Here is a 15,550-nt window from a genome sequence, read left to right on the forward strand (position 1 = left end):
TGAAGAAATGGATTTTGAAGGATTTACAGATAAAATCCCTGGAATGTTTAGAAATGCCGGCGAAAACTTAGAAAGACAGGATGTGGTTGATTGGCTTGAACAAGATGCCAATGATCCAGGATATGGTGTGATGAGTGAAGACGAGATTCTACAGTCGTTTACTGTCGGTAATACCGGGGATGACGCAGCTTTGCGTCATCCACTTTAAATAATCGCCAAAAATCAGGTTTTTATCTGATTTTTTTGGGACTGGTTTTAAAATGCGCACCGATGTCTTCCCATTTTCTTTGTTGAGCTTCGTGGCCCTCAGGCGGCTTGGCACACAAATGATACCTGAGAACACTGGGCTGTTATTGTAGAACAAATAAAATAAGTATATGAAAGTTTGAATCTGATACAAGACAATACTAGTGTGCTGAAGACAACTACCATACCACCACAGCATCCGGCACAGGACATAGGTTGAGGGCAGACAGCGTGGCAGGAGGCTAAGGTGATCTAAGAGCACTACGAGACTGGCTCTCTAGGGAGGCGGTGCCCCTTAATATAGTCTGGCAGTGATGACTCGCATCCGGTGTCAACGCAAGGTGGTAACAAATGCTAATAGCAAACTGCTAGTTTGTGGCTGGCAGCGCCTTGTGTTGAGGCACCCCACTGCTAGTTGAAGGCAGCTAACTGTTTGTGAAGGCAAACTACCGGTTAGCTGAGGCGCCCTGCTTGCTTCTGAGTCGTACCAGGCCGTGCCAGGTCTGGGGAGGTATGGAGAGGTGGCAGAACTGATGACTCATCTTGGCTGGTGTAGAAAACTGAACTTCCAGTGCAGAGGCATTGAGGGTTAGTGGAAAAGGCAGTTAAACTGCTATGCAGGGGATTCACGTGACAACTTACATATGGAAGGTAAATATTTTGATTATCATTTAATTTTTATTTTAATTTTGTTTACATTGTGTTTTACAGGTGTGAGAGTTTGCTGATTCGGCTGCTGGGTGCTAACCGCTCAAGCATATATGGTGCAGCTGCAGAAGTATTGGGCCTCATTTTAAAGTTTCTAACAACTCAGGAATCTAGTAAGCATTTCTAAATCAGAATTTTATATAAAAGATGCATATATTAATCTCTGAGGGTGTTGTTTGTCATTTGCTTGTTATATAGTTGGGTTTTCTTAGTAAAATCACCTTCACACCTTGCAACTTTGCCACTTCTCATTACATGACTTCATGACAATTTGTATTCTTTGTAGATAGTGTTCCAGAAGTTGGTATTTTAATTATGAATCAACTTGGGTTTTAATTCATACATACATAATTATTCCATTTCCCATTTTCATGTGGTGGGTAGAAATAAAAGATGAATAATACAGTAAACAATTTATAGAAAATGAATAATAAAACATTAAAACTATCACTCATCTATTCGTTATATAGTTCAGAATACAATACCTGTATACACCATCGGACAAAAGCATTGCCATCCTCGACAGTCGTCCTAAGCAATTGCCAACCATTTTGAGATCAGGATTTTAATGCTCTTTGTGAATTGTCATGTACATTACATTCAAATACATTTATTCCTTATGAACTACTTCCACCCATCCTTGACATTTACCATAGTGTGTGTGTGTGTGTGTATAATTACCTAAGTGTAATTACCTAAGTGTACTTACAGGATGAGAACGACGCTCGTGGTGTCCCGTCTTCCCAGCACTCTTTGTCATATAACGCTTTGAAACTACTGACGGTCTTGGCCTCCACCACCTTCTCCCCTAACTTGTTCTAACCGTCTACCACTCTGTTTGCGAAAGTGAATTTTCTTATATTTCTTCGGCATCTGTGTTTAGCTAGTTTATATCTATGACCTCTTGTTCTTAAAGTTCCAGGTCTCAGGAAATCTTCCCTATCGATTTTATCAATTCCTGTTACTATTTTGTATGTAGTGATCATATCACCTCTTTTTCTTCTGTCTTCTAGTTTTGGCATATTTAATGCCTCTAACCTCTCCTCGTAGCTCTTGCCCTTCAGTTCTGGGAGCCACTTAGTAGCATGTCTTTGCACCTTTTCCAGTTTGTAGATGTGCTTCTTAAGATATGGGCACCACACAACTGCTGCATATTCTAGCTTTGACCTAACAAAAGTCATGAACAATTTCTTTAGTATATCGCCATCCATGTATTTAAAAGCAATTCTGAAGTTAGAAAGCGTGGCATAGGCTCCTCGCAAAATATTCTTTATGTGGTCCTCAGGTGATAGTTTTCTATCTAGAACCACTCCTAGATCTCTTTCTTTATCAGAATTCTTTAAAGATTTCTCACATAATATATAGGTTGTGTGGGGTCTATGTTCTCCTATTCCACATTCCAGAACATGGCATTTATTAACATTAAATTCCATTTGCCAAGTGGCGCTCCATATACTTATTTTGTCCAGGTCTTCTTGAAGGGCATGACAATCATCAAAGTTTCTTATCCTTCCTGTTATCTTAGCATCATCAGCAAACATGTTCATATAATTCTGTATACCAACTGGTAGATCATTTATGTAGACAATAAACATCACTGGTGTAAGAACTGAACCCTGTTGTACTCCACTTGTGACATTTCTCCAGTCCGATACATTGCCTCTGATCACAGCCCTCATTTTTCTATCAGTCAGAAAATTTTTCATCCATGTTAGAAGCGTACCTGTCACTCCTCCAATATTTTCCAGTTTCCAGAACAACCTCTTATGTGGAACTGTGTCGAAAGCCTTTTTTAGGTCCAGATAGATGCAGTCAACCCAACCATCTCTTTCATGTAATATCTCTGTTGCTCGATCATAGAAACTGAGTAAATTCGATACACAGGATCTTCCAGATCAAAAACCATACTGTCTGTCTGATATTATATCATTTCTCTCCAGGTGTTCTACCCATTTAGATTTAATTATTTTTTCCAATATTTTGACTATTACACTTGTCAATGATACCGGTCTATAATTAAGGGGGTCTTCCCTGCTTCCACTTTTGTAGATTGAAACTATGTTAGCCTTTTTCCACACATCAGCTACAACTCCTGTAAACCGGGATGCCTGAAAAATCAGTTGAAAAGGAATGCTGAGCTCAGGTGCACATTCTCTCAGAACCCATGGTGAAACTTCATCTGGACCAACTGCTTTGTTCTTATTTAGCTCCTTGAGCATTTTTTCCACTTCGTCTCTAGACACCTCTATGTGCTCTATGTCGTTCCCTGGAATTTTTATTGTATCTGGTTCCCTGAAGATTTCATTTTGTACAAACACACTTTGGAACTTTTCGTTTAATGTTTCACACATTTCCTTTTCATTTTCCGTGAATCTATTTCCCATTTTCAACCTCTGAATATTATCCTTTACCTGCAATTTGTTGTTTATGAATTTATAGAATAGACCTGGTTCTGTTTTACATTTGTGTGCAATCCCTTTTTCAAAATTTCTTTCTGCCTCTCTCCTCACTGCCGTGTTGTTGTTTCTCGCATCTTTGTATCGCTGGTATGTTTGGGGGTTCGGCCTCTTCCTGTATTGATTCCATTTTTGTGTCTTTTGGTCTCTGGCCCTCTCGCACTTTCTGTTGAACCAATCCTGTTTCCTAGTACTGCTTCTCTGTTTTGGTATAAATTTTTTTGTGCCTCTATTATATATTTCACAAAACCTGACATACATCTCATTCACTTCCTTGCCTAGCAACAAGTCTGTCCAATTATACTCACTAAAAAATTTTCTAAGGTTGCCATAATGTCCTCTCCTAAAGTCAGGTTTTTCAATTGCATTGACCGTCATATTTTCTTCCAGATTATAATGCATTGCATACTTTATTCCCAAAAAGACATGGTCACTTTTACCCAAGGGAGGAAGGTACTGAATGTCAAATATTTCTTCCTCCTTCCTGGTAAATATCAAATCTAGCATGGAGGGAACGTCCCCTTCCCTCATCCTCGTAGCTTGTTTAACATGTTGATACAAGAATGTTTCCAGGATGAGGTCTACAAATTTACAGGTCCAGAAATTTTCTGTTTTAAGCTTCACATGCTTCCCAGGCTATGGATTTCAAGTTGAAGTCGCTGACTATCAACAGTCGTGAACTATCGTTATCCGCTCTCGCTATGATCTCTCTCATTATTGTTGTAAGACCTTCTCGTTTACTATTTAGCTCCTCCTTTGACCATGTGCTGCTTAGCGGTGGACTATATGCATTTATGATCATTAGTTTATCATCCTCATGGCAGATCTCTAGTGCTATTATGTCAACTTCTTGTGGATTGGCCGTCACTATTTCGTTCACCTTTAGGTGTTCTTTCACCAGCACAGCAACGCCACCGCCTTTCCTGATTTTTCTGTCCCGTCTCCAAATTGAGTAGCCCCTTGGGAATATGACCTCATTTAAAATAGCATCTTCAAGTTTTGTCTCCGTGAGTGCAACAATATCTGTTGTCTGCAGCTGTATTATATCACTTAACTCCAGTATCTTTGATCTTACTCCATCTATGTTGGTGTATGCAATCTTAAGGAACTTGTTCCCCCTCTTCTTATTTTTCACTCCCCCTTTCTCTAATGATTTTGTTGGTTTGCCTTTATGTACCACTTTACTGGCCTGCCTACCCCTATCACTTTGTAGAAAAAAGAATTGATTTCTTCTTCATTCCTGCTCTCATTTAAACGTTTTGCCTTGGCGAGGTTCAGTTTCAGCTTCTCTCTATCTTCTTTTGAAAGATCTCGTCTTAATGACCACACTTTCCCCTCCTCATCACTTTGTAGTTTTCTAGTGTGTGTGTGTGTGTGTGTGTGTGTCAGTCAAAATGTTTTCCCTACATTTTAACACTTGTCTGTAGTAAGACATCACATTGTCATTTAAAAGGTCAATGCAATGGCCTGCTACAGCTTTATCTGAGTGAGTTTTTTCAACAAAACTTTGCAGTTCTTCCTATACTTCACACATTTTCTTAATCAAGAAGGGACATCCTCTACTGCCTCTACTCACAGCTATTTTCTTAGGTTGAACCTTACCAATGGCTTTCTTGAGACCCATGGCGAGATATATAATGACAACTTTTATGCTCAAATGGCCAAAAAACGGACAAAAAACTGTAAATCCTTATGAAGAATTCAGGCGGGATAGTCTCTGGGCGCGATTGCCATGCCACCATGTGCTAGTCGGCCTGTACGCGTGTCAACACCCTCGTCTTCTGAGGCAACCCTCCCCTTCCGAGGCAAATTTTCCTAGCAAATCCTGCTGGTATTCCGAAAAACTCGTATACAGGAACACTCGTATTCTTAGGTACCACTGTACATTATTTTTACAAAATATTTCCGTATGAATGTTTTGTGACCGACCGGGAGCCGGTCGGCCGAGCGGACAGCACGCTGGACTTGTGATCCTGTGGTCCTGGGTTCGATCCCAGGCGCTGGCGAGAAACAATGGGCAGAGTTTCTTTCACCCTATGCCCCTGTTACCTAGCAGTAAAATAGGTACCTGGGTGTTAGTCAGCTGTCACGGGCTGCTTCCTGGGGTGGAGGCCTGGTCGAGGATCGAGCCGCGGGGACACTAAAAAGCCCCGAAATCATCTCGAGATAACCTCAAGAAGATAACCCCCTGGCTGTTTTGGCAGGCTATTTTCTTCATTATGTAGAGTCCTATGACTTTCTTAGCTTCCTCACCTCTTATGAGGGAGTAGGATTCTAGTTGGTCCTTCTCCCAGTAGGATGCAAGATGGTCCCGACTGCCTGGTAAGATGGTGCTGACGGTGATCAGGAGTTGGTACCAAGGGCTATGCAGCCCTTGGCAGCATTTGGGGCTCCCTTCCCTCAGTGCTGTGTAAGTACACCCCCTTGGGTCTCAGAGTTTTCTTCTTTGGGTCCTTCGGGTTCCCATTTCCATAGTGGTAGCGGTTACTTGGCTTCTGCCTTGCCCTTGGGGTCAGCTTAGGTCTCGGTACTTTCATTTGGCCCTGAGTAAGGGGTGATTGTTGCTGGTTTGAACGCGCTGGGCTGCACAGCTTGCATAATTGCAGTGGTCATGCCTCTTTCTGGACCCCTGGGTTGTGGTGCTTCCTCGGGGTTCTCTTTCCTACTTTTAGCTTACTTTATTGCCCGTTGGAAGGCTGCAAATTCCTATTAGGTGTTACCTAGGTTCAGTAGGGCAGCTCTCCTCTAGGCTTACGAGGTTGCTCACCTCACAGGGGCCAGTTTTCCTGGATAACATACGGGGTTACAACTTGCTTTGGCAACACCAGTGCCTGGGGTTCTTGTAGGGATACATCCGTCATGCTGCTTGTTGGGTCACCGACTCTTTCGGCCCAGAGTCGTGCGGGTCTTGTTCCCAGCTCATTCTCCTGTTCCCCCATTCTTCTTCAGGAGATCTTAGGGGTCAAGCGGCTATAGCGTTGCAATGTAGGTTTATGCAGTTGCAACGCACTAGATTGGTCACCCGCTCAAATGCCCCGGGGCTGCCCCGTGGGGTAGGGGAGGGAGCGTTGGTTGCTCTGGCCTTGGTTCAGTCTTCAGTCCTTGCCCTCGAGTCCTTCCCTTGTTGGCGTGGTTCGCCTTGCTCCCCTTCCCCCCCCCCCCCCCCCCTTCCTGCTGCCGGCTCTCAAACGTCTGAGGGTTTCAGGCTCGGGGCTGGGTTTAATTGGAGATGAGACTTTGGCGGCCCTTGGGGGCTGCCCCATTCAGTGTGGGGATGGAGGCCTTTGAGTCTGTTCCTCCTGACGAGGCTTCTGGGTCTTCCCAGCAGGTCCCCCTTCATTGAGGTTTATCCCTTGGATTCTGCCTTTTCTTCAAGGGTAGGGGGCTTGGAGATAGGCTTTGCCCCTGGAGCCTCTTGAGTGGTTTTGATGCTTGGGGAAAGCCAGCTTGGTGTGCTTGGGGAAAGCTCGCTTGGTGTGCTTGGGGAAAGCCCGCTTGGTGTGCTTGGGGAAAGCCCGCTTGGTGTGCTTGGGGAAAGCCCGCTTGGTGTGCTTGGGGAAAGCCCGCTTGGTGTGCTTGGGTTCTGCTTGCTCCTGCTTAGGCCTTTGTGCTTCTGGACAGAGTTCTTGCTGCAGGGGAGGGGTTTTCAATTCCTCCTTCCCTTCGCCTTTAGTTTACCATATTTTCTGGTGTATTCTTCGCTTTTCAGTCTGCGGTAGCATTGAGGAAAGAGTGGGGGGGGGGGGGAGGTTGAGGGAAGAGTGGGGGGGGGGTTGAAGGAAGAGTGGGGGGGGGGTTGAGGGAAGAGTGGGGGGGGGTTGAGGGAAGTGTGGGGGGGGTTGAGGGAAGAGTGGGGGGGTTGAGGGAAGAGTGGGGGGAGGGAAGAGTGGGGGGGGTTGAGGGAAGAGTGGGGGGTTTGAGGGAAGAGTGGGGGGGTTGAGGGAAGAGTGGGGGGGGGGTTGAGGGAAGAGTGGGGGGGGGTTGAGGGAAGAGTGGGGGGGGGGTTGAGGGAAGAGTGGGGGGGTTGAGGGAAGAGTGGGGGGAGGATTGAGGGAAGAGTGGGGGGGGTTGAGGGAAGAGTGGGGGGTTTGAGGGAAGAGTGGGGGGGTTGAGGGAAGAGTGGGGGGGGGTTGAGGGAAGAGTGGGGGGGGGGTTGAGGGAAGAGTGGGGGGGGGTTGAGGGAAGAGTGGGGGGGGTTGAGGGAAGAGTGGGGGGGGGTTGAGGGAAGTGTGGGGGGGTTGAGGGAAGAGTGGAGGGAGTTGAGGGAAGAGTGGGGGGAGTTGAGGGTAGAGTGGGGGGGTTGAGGGAAGAGTGGGGGGGTTGAGGAAAGAGTGGGGGAGTTGAGGGAAAAGTGGGGGGTTGAGGAAAGAGTGGGGGGTTGAGGGAAGAGTGGGGGGGGTTGAGGGAAGAGTGGGGGGGGGGGGTTGAGGGAAGTGTGGAGGGGTTGAGGGAAGAGTGGGGGGGGTTGAGGGAAGAGTGGGGGGGGGGTTGAGGGAAGAGTGGGGGGGGGGTTGAGGGAAGAGTGGGGGGGGGTTGAGGGAAGAGTGGGGGGGGTTGAGGGAAGAGTGGGGGGGGTTGAGGAAGAGTGGGGGGTTGAGGGAAGAGTGGGGGGGTTTGAGGAAAGAGTGGGGGGTTGAGGGAAAAGTGGGGGGGTTGAGGAAAGAGTGGGGGGGTTGAGGGAAGAGTGGGGGGGGTTGAGGGAAGAGTGGGGGGGGGGTTGAGGGAAGAGTGGGGGGGGGTTGAGGGAAGTGTGGAGGGGTTGAGGGAAGAGTGGGGGGGGTTGAGGGAAGAGTGGGGGGGGTTGAGGGAAGAGTGGGGGGAGGATTGAGGGAAGAGTGGGGGGGGTTGAGGGAAGAGTGGGGGGTTTGAGGGAAGAGTGGGGGGGTTGAGGGAAGAGTGGGGGGGGTTGAGGGAAGAGTGGGGGGGGGTTGAGGGAAGAGTGGGGGGGGGTTGAGGGAAGAGTGGGGGGGGTTGAGGGAAGAGTGGGGGGGGGTTGAGGGAAGTGTGGGGGGGTTGAGGGAAGAGTGGAGGGAGTTGAGGGAAGAGTGGGGGGAGTTGAGGGTAGAGTGGGGGGGTTGAGGGAAGAGTGGGGGGGTTGAGGAAAGAGTGGGGGAGTTGAGGGAAAAGTGGGGGGTTGAGGAAAGAGTGGGGGGTTGAGGGAAGAGTGGGGGGGGTTGAGGGAAGAGTGGGGGGGGGGTTGAGGGAAGTGTGGAGGGGTTGAGGGAAGAGTGGGGGGGGTTGAGGGAAGAGTGGGGGGGGGGTTGAGGGAAGAGTGGGGGGGGGGTTGAGGGAAGAGTGGGGGGGGGTTGAGGGAAGAGTGGGGGGGGGGTTGAGGGAAGAGTGGGGGGGGTTGAGGGAAGAGTGGGGGGGTTGAGGGAAGAGTGGGGGGGTTTGAGGAAAGAGTGGGGGGTTGAGGGAAAAGTGGGGGGGTTGAGGAAAGAGTGGGGGGGTTGAGGGAAGAGTGGGGGGGGTTGAGGGAAGAGTGGGGGGGGTTGAGGGAAGAGTGGGGGGGGTTGAGGGAAGTGTGGAGGGGTTGAGGGAAGAGTGGGGGGGGTTGAGGGAAGAGTGGGGGGGGTTGAGGGAAGAGTGGGGGGGTTGAGGGAAGAGTGGGGGGGGGTTGAGGGAAGAGTGGGGGGGGGTTGAGGGAAGAGTGGGGGGGGTTGAGGGAAGAGTGGGGGGGGGTTGAGGGAAGAGTAGGGGGGGGGGGGGTTGAGGAAAGAGTGGGGGGGGTTGAGGGAAGAGTGGGGGGGGGTGAGGGAAGTGTGGAGGGGTTGAGGGAAGAGTGGGGGGGGGGTTGAGGGAAGTGTGGAGGGGTTGAGGGAAGAGTGGGGGGGGGTTTGAGGGAAGAGTGGGGGGGGGTTGAGGGAAGAGTGGGGGGGGTTGAGGAAAGAGTGGGGGGTTGAGGGAAGAGTGGGGGGGGGTTGAGGAAAGAGTGGGGGGTTGAGGGAAGAGTGGGGGGGTTGAGGGAAGAGTGGGGGGGGGTTGAGGGAAGAGTGGGGGGGGGTTGAGGGAAGAGTGGGGGGGTTGAGGGAAGAGTGGGGGGGTTGAGGGAAGAGTGGGGGGGGGGGGGTTTGAGGGAAGAGTAGGGGGGGTTGAGGGAAGAGTGGGGGGGGTTTGAGGGAAGAGTTGGGGGGGGGGTTGAGGGAAGTGTGGAGGGGTTGAGGGAAGAGTGGGGGAGGGTTGAGGGAAGAGTGGGGGGAGGGTTGAGGGAAGAGTGGGGGGGGGTTGAGGGAAGAGTGGGGGGGTTGAGGGAAGAGTGGGGGGGGTTGAGGGAAGAGTGGGGGGGGGGGTTGAGGGAAGAGTGGGGGGGGTTGAGGGAAGAGTGGGGGCTTGAGGGAAGAGTGTGGGGGGTTGAGGGAAGAGTAAGGGGGGGTTAGGGGAGAGTAGGGAGGGTTAAGGGAAGAGAGGGAGGGAGGTGTTTGGTTAATATGGTTCACTTGTTGTGTTGTCCACTTGTCACCTTGTGTGATCCAACTCATCATATGAAGGAATAATTTATTGTAACCTGTGATAGAATGGGCACTAACACAGGAACTAACTTGGAACGCAATTACACAATGAACTTTATTTAATTTTAGTTATATAAAATATATCTTTCCGGAATGTTACATGAAATATTACCGACACTTCAACAACTTTGTAAATACCTGCTTGATACCTGCTTGATGGGGTTCTGGGAGTTCTTCTTCTCCCCAAGCCCGGCCCGAGGCCAGGCTCGACTTGTGAGAGTTTGGTCCACCAGGCTGTTGCTTGGAGCGGCCCGCAGGCCCACGTACCCACCACAGCCTTGCTGATCGGGAACTTCTCTTAGAAAACAGTCCAGTTTTCTCTTGATGTCCACAGTTGTTCCGGCAATATTTCTTATAATCGCTGGGAGGACGTTGAACAACCGCGGACCTCTGATGTTTATACAGTGTTCTCTGATTGTGCCTATGGCACCTCTGCTCTTCACTGGTTCAATCTTGCATTTTCTTCCATATCGTTCACTCCAGTACGTTGTTATTTTACTGTGTAGATTTGGAACTTGGCCCTCCAGTATTTTCCATGTGTATATTATTTGGTATCTCTCTCGTCTCCTTTCTAGAGAGTACATTTGGAGAGCTTTGAGACGATCCCAATAATTTAGATGTTTTGTCTTGTCTATGCGTGCCATATATGTTCCCTGTATTCCCTCTATTTCAGCAATTTCTTTTGCTCTGAAGGGGGAAGTGAGTACTGAGCAGTACTCGAGACGGGACAACACAAGTGACTTGAAGAGTACAACCATTGTGATGGGATCCCTGGATTTGAAAGTTCTCGTAATCCATCCTATCATTTTTCTGGCTGACACAATATTTGCTTCGTTATGCTCCCTAAACGTTAGATCGTCGGACATTATTATTCGCAAATCCTTGACATGCTGTTTTTCTACTATGGGAAGATTCGATTGTGTTTTGTGCTCTATATTATGTTTCAGATTCTCATTTTTGCCATACCTGACTACCTGAAATTTATCACTGTTAAACATCATGTTATTTTCTGCCCAATCAAAATCTTTGTTGACATCTGCTTGTAATTTTTCAATGTCTTCAGCAGAGGTAATTTTCATGCTGATTTTTGTGTCACATGCGAAGGATGACACGAAGCTGTGATGTGTATTTTTGTCTATATCTGATATGAGAATAATGAACAGTGCAAAGACTGTACCTTGAGGTAAGTTGCTTTTAACTGCGCCTGGACTCGATTTTATTTGATTGACTGTTACTCTTTGTGTTCTGTTCGACAGGAAATTGAGTATCCAGCGTCCTACTTTTCCAGTTATTCCCATTGACCTCATTTTGTGTGCTATCACTCCATGGTCACATTTGTTGAACGCCTTTGCAAAGTCTGTGTATACAACATCTGCATTTTGCTTTTCTTCCAGAACTTATGTGGTTTTGTCAATAGTAATTACCTAAGTGTAATTACCTAAGTGTAGATACAGGATGAGAGCTACGCTCGTGGTGTCCTGTCTTCCCATCACTCTTTGTCATATAATGCTTTGAAATTACTGACGGTTTTGACCACCACCACCTTCTCACTTAACTTGTTCCAACCGTCTACCACTCTGTTTACAAAAGTGAATTTTCGTATATTTCTCCGGCAGCTTTGTTTCATTAGTTTAAATCTATGACCTCTTGTTCTTGAAGTTCCGGGTCTCAGGAATTCTTCCCTATCAATTTTATCGATTCCTGTTACTATTTTGAACGTAGTGATCATATCGCCTCTTTTTCTTCTGTCTTCTAGTTTTTGCATATTTAATGCCTCTAACCTCTCCTCGTAGCTCTTGTCCTTCAGATCTGGGAACCACTTAGTGGCATGTCGTTGCACATTTTCTAGTTTGTTGATGTGCTTCTCAAGATATGGGCACCATACAACTGCTGCATATTCCAGCTTTGGTCTAATAAAAGTTATGAACAATTTCTTTAGTATTTCGCCATCCATGTATTTAAAAGCAATTCTGAGGTTAGAAAGTGTAGCATAGGCTCCTCGCACAATGTTCTTAACCCTTAACATGCTACGGGTATAATATCCTTTGTTCCCCACAGGCGCATGTAATTTTGAAAAAAAAACAAAAAAATTCTTCCTAACCTGTTTATTTGTGTTCACTGATCATGGGAAAAATAATAAAAAAATCGTAAGTAGCATATACAGTATTGCCCACTATAGGGCGGGGAAGTCTGGCAAAAAACAGGCACTGACTTAGCGTGCGTACCAGGTGGTCTGTTGATCGCCAGCTGTCAGGCTGGAGTTGCCACAATGAGATAATTACCTAATTATTTCAATGTCTCTGATTGATTTTTCGTAGTTTTTTTGCTGTAACATTATTCAATAGTGTGTAGTGTGATATATTTATATAATAAAATGAGTGAATCATCGCTGTACTCAAAAATATGGTGTGCATATTGTTGATTCAATTAGGTTCATCAAACAGTGAACAAATACTTTGTTGGTTATTACACTATATACACAGGTTATATATAAGTATCTGTATGTTTTGTTCACCGTAACGAACCACTAAGTTGCTATTGTGAGTCAAAAAGTAACGAGGAGTGACCGCCGTGTACCAGTCAGCCACTCACGCCCTCCCTCAAGTAACCTGACTCACCCACATTCTTCTCCCAAAATACTGTTTTTGCTTTTATTCACTATATACAGACGCTATATATATAAGTATCTACATTTGTGTTCACCATAACGAACCACTAAGTTGGTATGCTGAGTGGCAGTGGCAGTGGCAGGTAGTGGCAGCCTGCCACTGGCTGCCATTCCCTTCCTCCCTCCCTCACCTCACCTGACTTGCCACCATTCTCCACCCACCATACTGTTTTTGCTTTTATATACAGACGTTATATATAAGTATTTACATGTTTTGTTCACCATAACTGTACGGTGTATGGTGAGTAAAGGCACAAAGACGTAGCACTTCACACAGTCAGCTGATGGCTAGGGCGGCAGCCATCAATACTGTTTGTGGTGTTATTACACTATATACACACATTATATATAAATATCTACCTGTTTTATTCACCATACTTGTACAAGTAAACTGGTATGGTGCCCAAAGACCATCGTGGGAACCAGTAAACAATATGATAAATTGTGCAGACGACGCCACCACCCTCACCAAAATGGCGGCTCCCAACCTACTCCTCTTGCTGTTTATACCCCGCTATACACACATTATATATAAGTATCTACATTTGTGTTCACCATAGCAAACCACTAAGCTGGTATGGTGAGTGCAGTCAATAAAAGGTGGCCACACAGTCAGAAGACATCGCCACCACCCTCCCTCTCACAGCATTACTCCTCCCTCCATGGCGCACAGCGCTAAATATCACCACAATCCTGCTATTATCAGAACCTTGGTCAGTTTTATCACTGTCAGGGGGCTTCTGTAATAATATCATCGCTACATAATAGCACGAAGAAGTATATTATGGCATTTTTAGGCAATGCTGTGGTCACAAGCTGAACAGCAGTGCTGTGAGCTCATGCTGCGTGTGTCAGGCTTGGTAGCTCACTCAATACTGAGGCCCCTAACACCCGGGAGTTTGGCCCACGATTTTTTTTTTAAATGGCGTCTGTTTACAAGAGACCTGATGAAGGTGTGGTGAACCCCGTGTAGCCGCGGGCCGTTTAAATCTTGCGTAGTACTCCAACACGTCATATGACGTGATGCGCAATGTATAGCAAGTTACTCAACACTTCATATGACGTGTTGCGCAGTTTAAGGGTTAATGTGGTCCTCAGGTGACAGTTTTCTATCTAGAACCACCCCTAGAGCCCTTTCTTTGTCAGAATTCTTTAATCCTTTAACTGTGCAACGCGCCTGCAGGCCCAGGCTTCGGGTGTTTTTATTTTTCACGTTCCATTCAAAATTCCCGCGGCTACATGGGGTTCACATCAGCTTCCTCAGGGCTCTTGTAAACAGACACCATCTTTAAAAAAAATCATGGTCCACATTGCCGGGTGTCAGAGCCTCAGTAGTGAGTGAGCAACCAAGGCTGGCGCTCGCAGCATGAGCACACAGCAGTGCTGTTCAGCGTGTGACCACAGCATCGCCTAATATTGTCAAAATATATATATAATCTGTTTTATTTAGCCATGATAGTATTATAGAAGAGCCCGAGTGTGATAATGACTGGGTACAATGTTCAAATATCAGTGATTCAATGCTGTTCACGATGTTCACTGTGCTAGCCACAGCACCATTGCATTATTTCGTCCATCTAGGAATCTTCAAACGACTTTTTAGGTTCCTTTTCAAAATAAACTTGTGGTCAATTATTCATTTACAGGTATTAGTGACCTGGGTTGTGGTTATAATTAGCGTTGTGTGTAGGAAGGAGGAATTTTGGTTAGGGAGGGAGGAAGGGAGAGAATTGAGGTAGCCTCACTGTGTGGCAGTAACTCTTGTTTTGCTCACCATACTAGCTTCGTGGTTCGCTATGGGGAACACACATGTACATGGGTATATACAGTGTGTGTGAATAGTGTAATAACAGCACCAGGAGTATGTTGAGTGGAGCTATTTTGGTGAGGGAGGTGACGTCGTAATCATGGCGTCGTCTGCTGTGTGATTTGTGGCCACAGTGTATGGTGGCCACTGTACTGTTTGGACACAATACCGGCTTACTTGCATAGTTCTGGTAAATAAAACATGTAGATAGGTATACATAACATGTGTAAATAGTGTAATAAATACAATAACAGTATGGTAGGAGGAGCAATGGTGGCGAGTAAGATGTTGAAGTGAGGGAGGGCTGGCTGGGTGTGACAGCTCACACTCGCGGTGTTCTGAATGTGTTGATGGTGAATGTATATAGTGTGTGACAGTGTATAGTCAGTAAATAGATTGTATATGTACATAAATTAGCATGATACATGGTAAATATGTGCAACATATGTGTACACAAGTGTCATGCACGTAATACAGTGACCTTGGACAGTACGGATGTTTTACTGCCATAATATAGTGTACGTGTTCATTATACATAGCATTAGCACGTAAAAACAAATAAAATGTATTTGGAACTGTGCGCAAAAAATGAACAAAAATATATTTGCGGCAATTCGCGCGCCCCGCCCAGGGCGCCCCACCGGCTCCGAGAGCTTACTGCACGGACGAACGGGGAATGATGACGTCACACGCTAACTTACGGACCCCATAGCAGCCAAAGTAAGTACAAGTTCGAAATTTTTTTAACATACCCATACTGGGGGAAGAATTTTTGACACTTTAAAAAAACAAAAGAATTTTTTCAGGATAATTTATTTCCTGCGCACTGGGGGGGGGGGGTTGTCATATTTATAGGCCGCGCAGTTAAAGGGTTAAAGATTTCTCACATAATTTATAGGTTGTGTGGGGTCTATGTTCTCCAATTCCACATTCCATAACATGGCATTTATTCACATTAAATTCCTTTTGCCAAGTATTGCTCCATATACTTATTTTGTGCAGGTCTTCTTGAAGGGCATGACAATCATCTAGGTTTCTTATCTTCCCTATTATCTTAGCATCATCAGCAAACATGTTTATGTAATTCTGTATTCCCACTGGTAGATCGTTTATGTAGACAATGAACATTACCGGTGCAAGAACTGAACCCTGTGGT

At 46.4% G+C, this 15,550-nt stretch overlaps 1 protein-coding gene across 1 annotated transcript in view; it reads left to right on the top strand.

Annotated features, from left to right (window-relative positions):
- LOC123764810 (DNA-dependent protein kinase catalytic subunit) overlaps positions 1 to 15,550 on the top strand; it is a 746,996-nt gene that overhangs the window by 531,977 nt on the left and 199,469 nt on the right. Inside the window, exon 36 of the mRNA XM_069302649.1 lies at positions 958 to 1,067. Coding sequence (XP_069158750.1) covers positions 958 to 1,067 — 110 coding nt within the window. The remainder of the gene's footprint in view (positions 1 to 957; positions 1,068 to 15,550) is intronic.

Source organism: Procambarus clarkii, chromosome 48 (genome assembly GCF_040958095.1).
Source record: "Procambarus clarkii isolate CNS0578487 chromosome 48, FALCON_Pclarkii_2.0, whole genome shotgun sequence".
Lineage (NCBI taxonomy): Eukaryota > Metazoa > Arthropoda > Malacostraca > Decapoda > Cambaridae > Procambarus > Procambarus clarkii.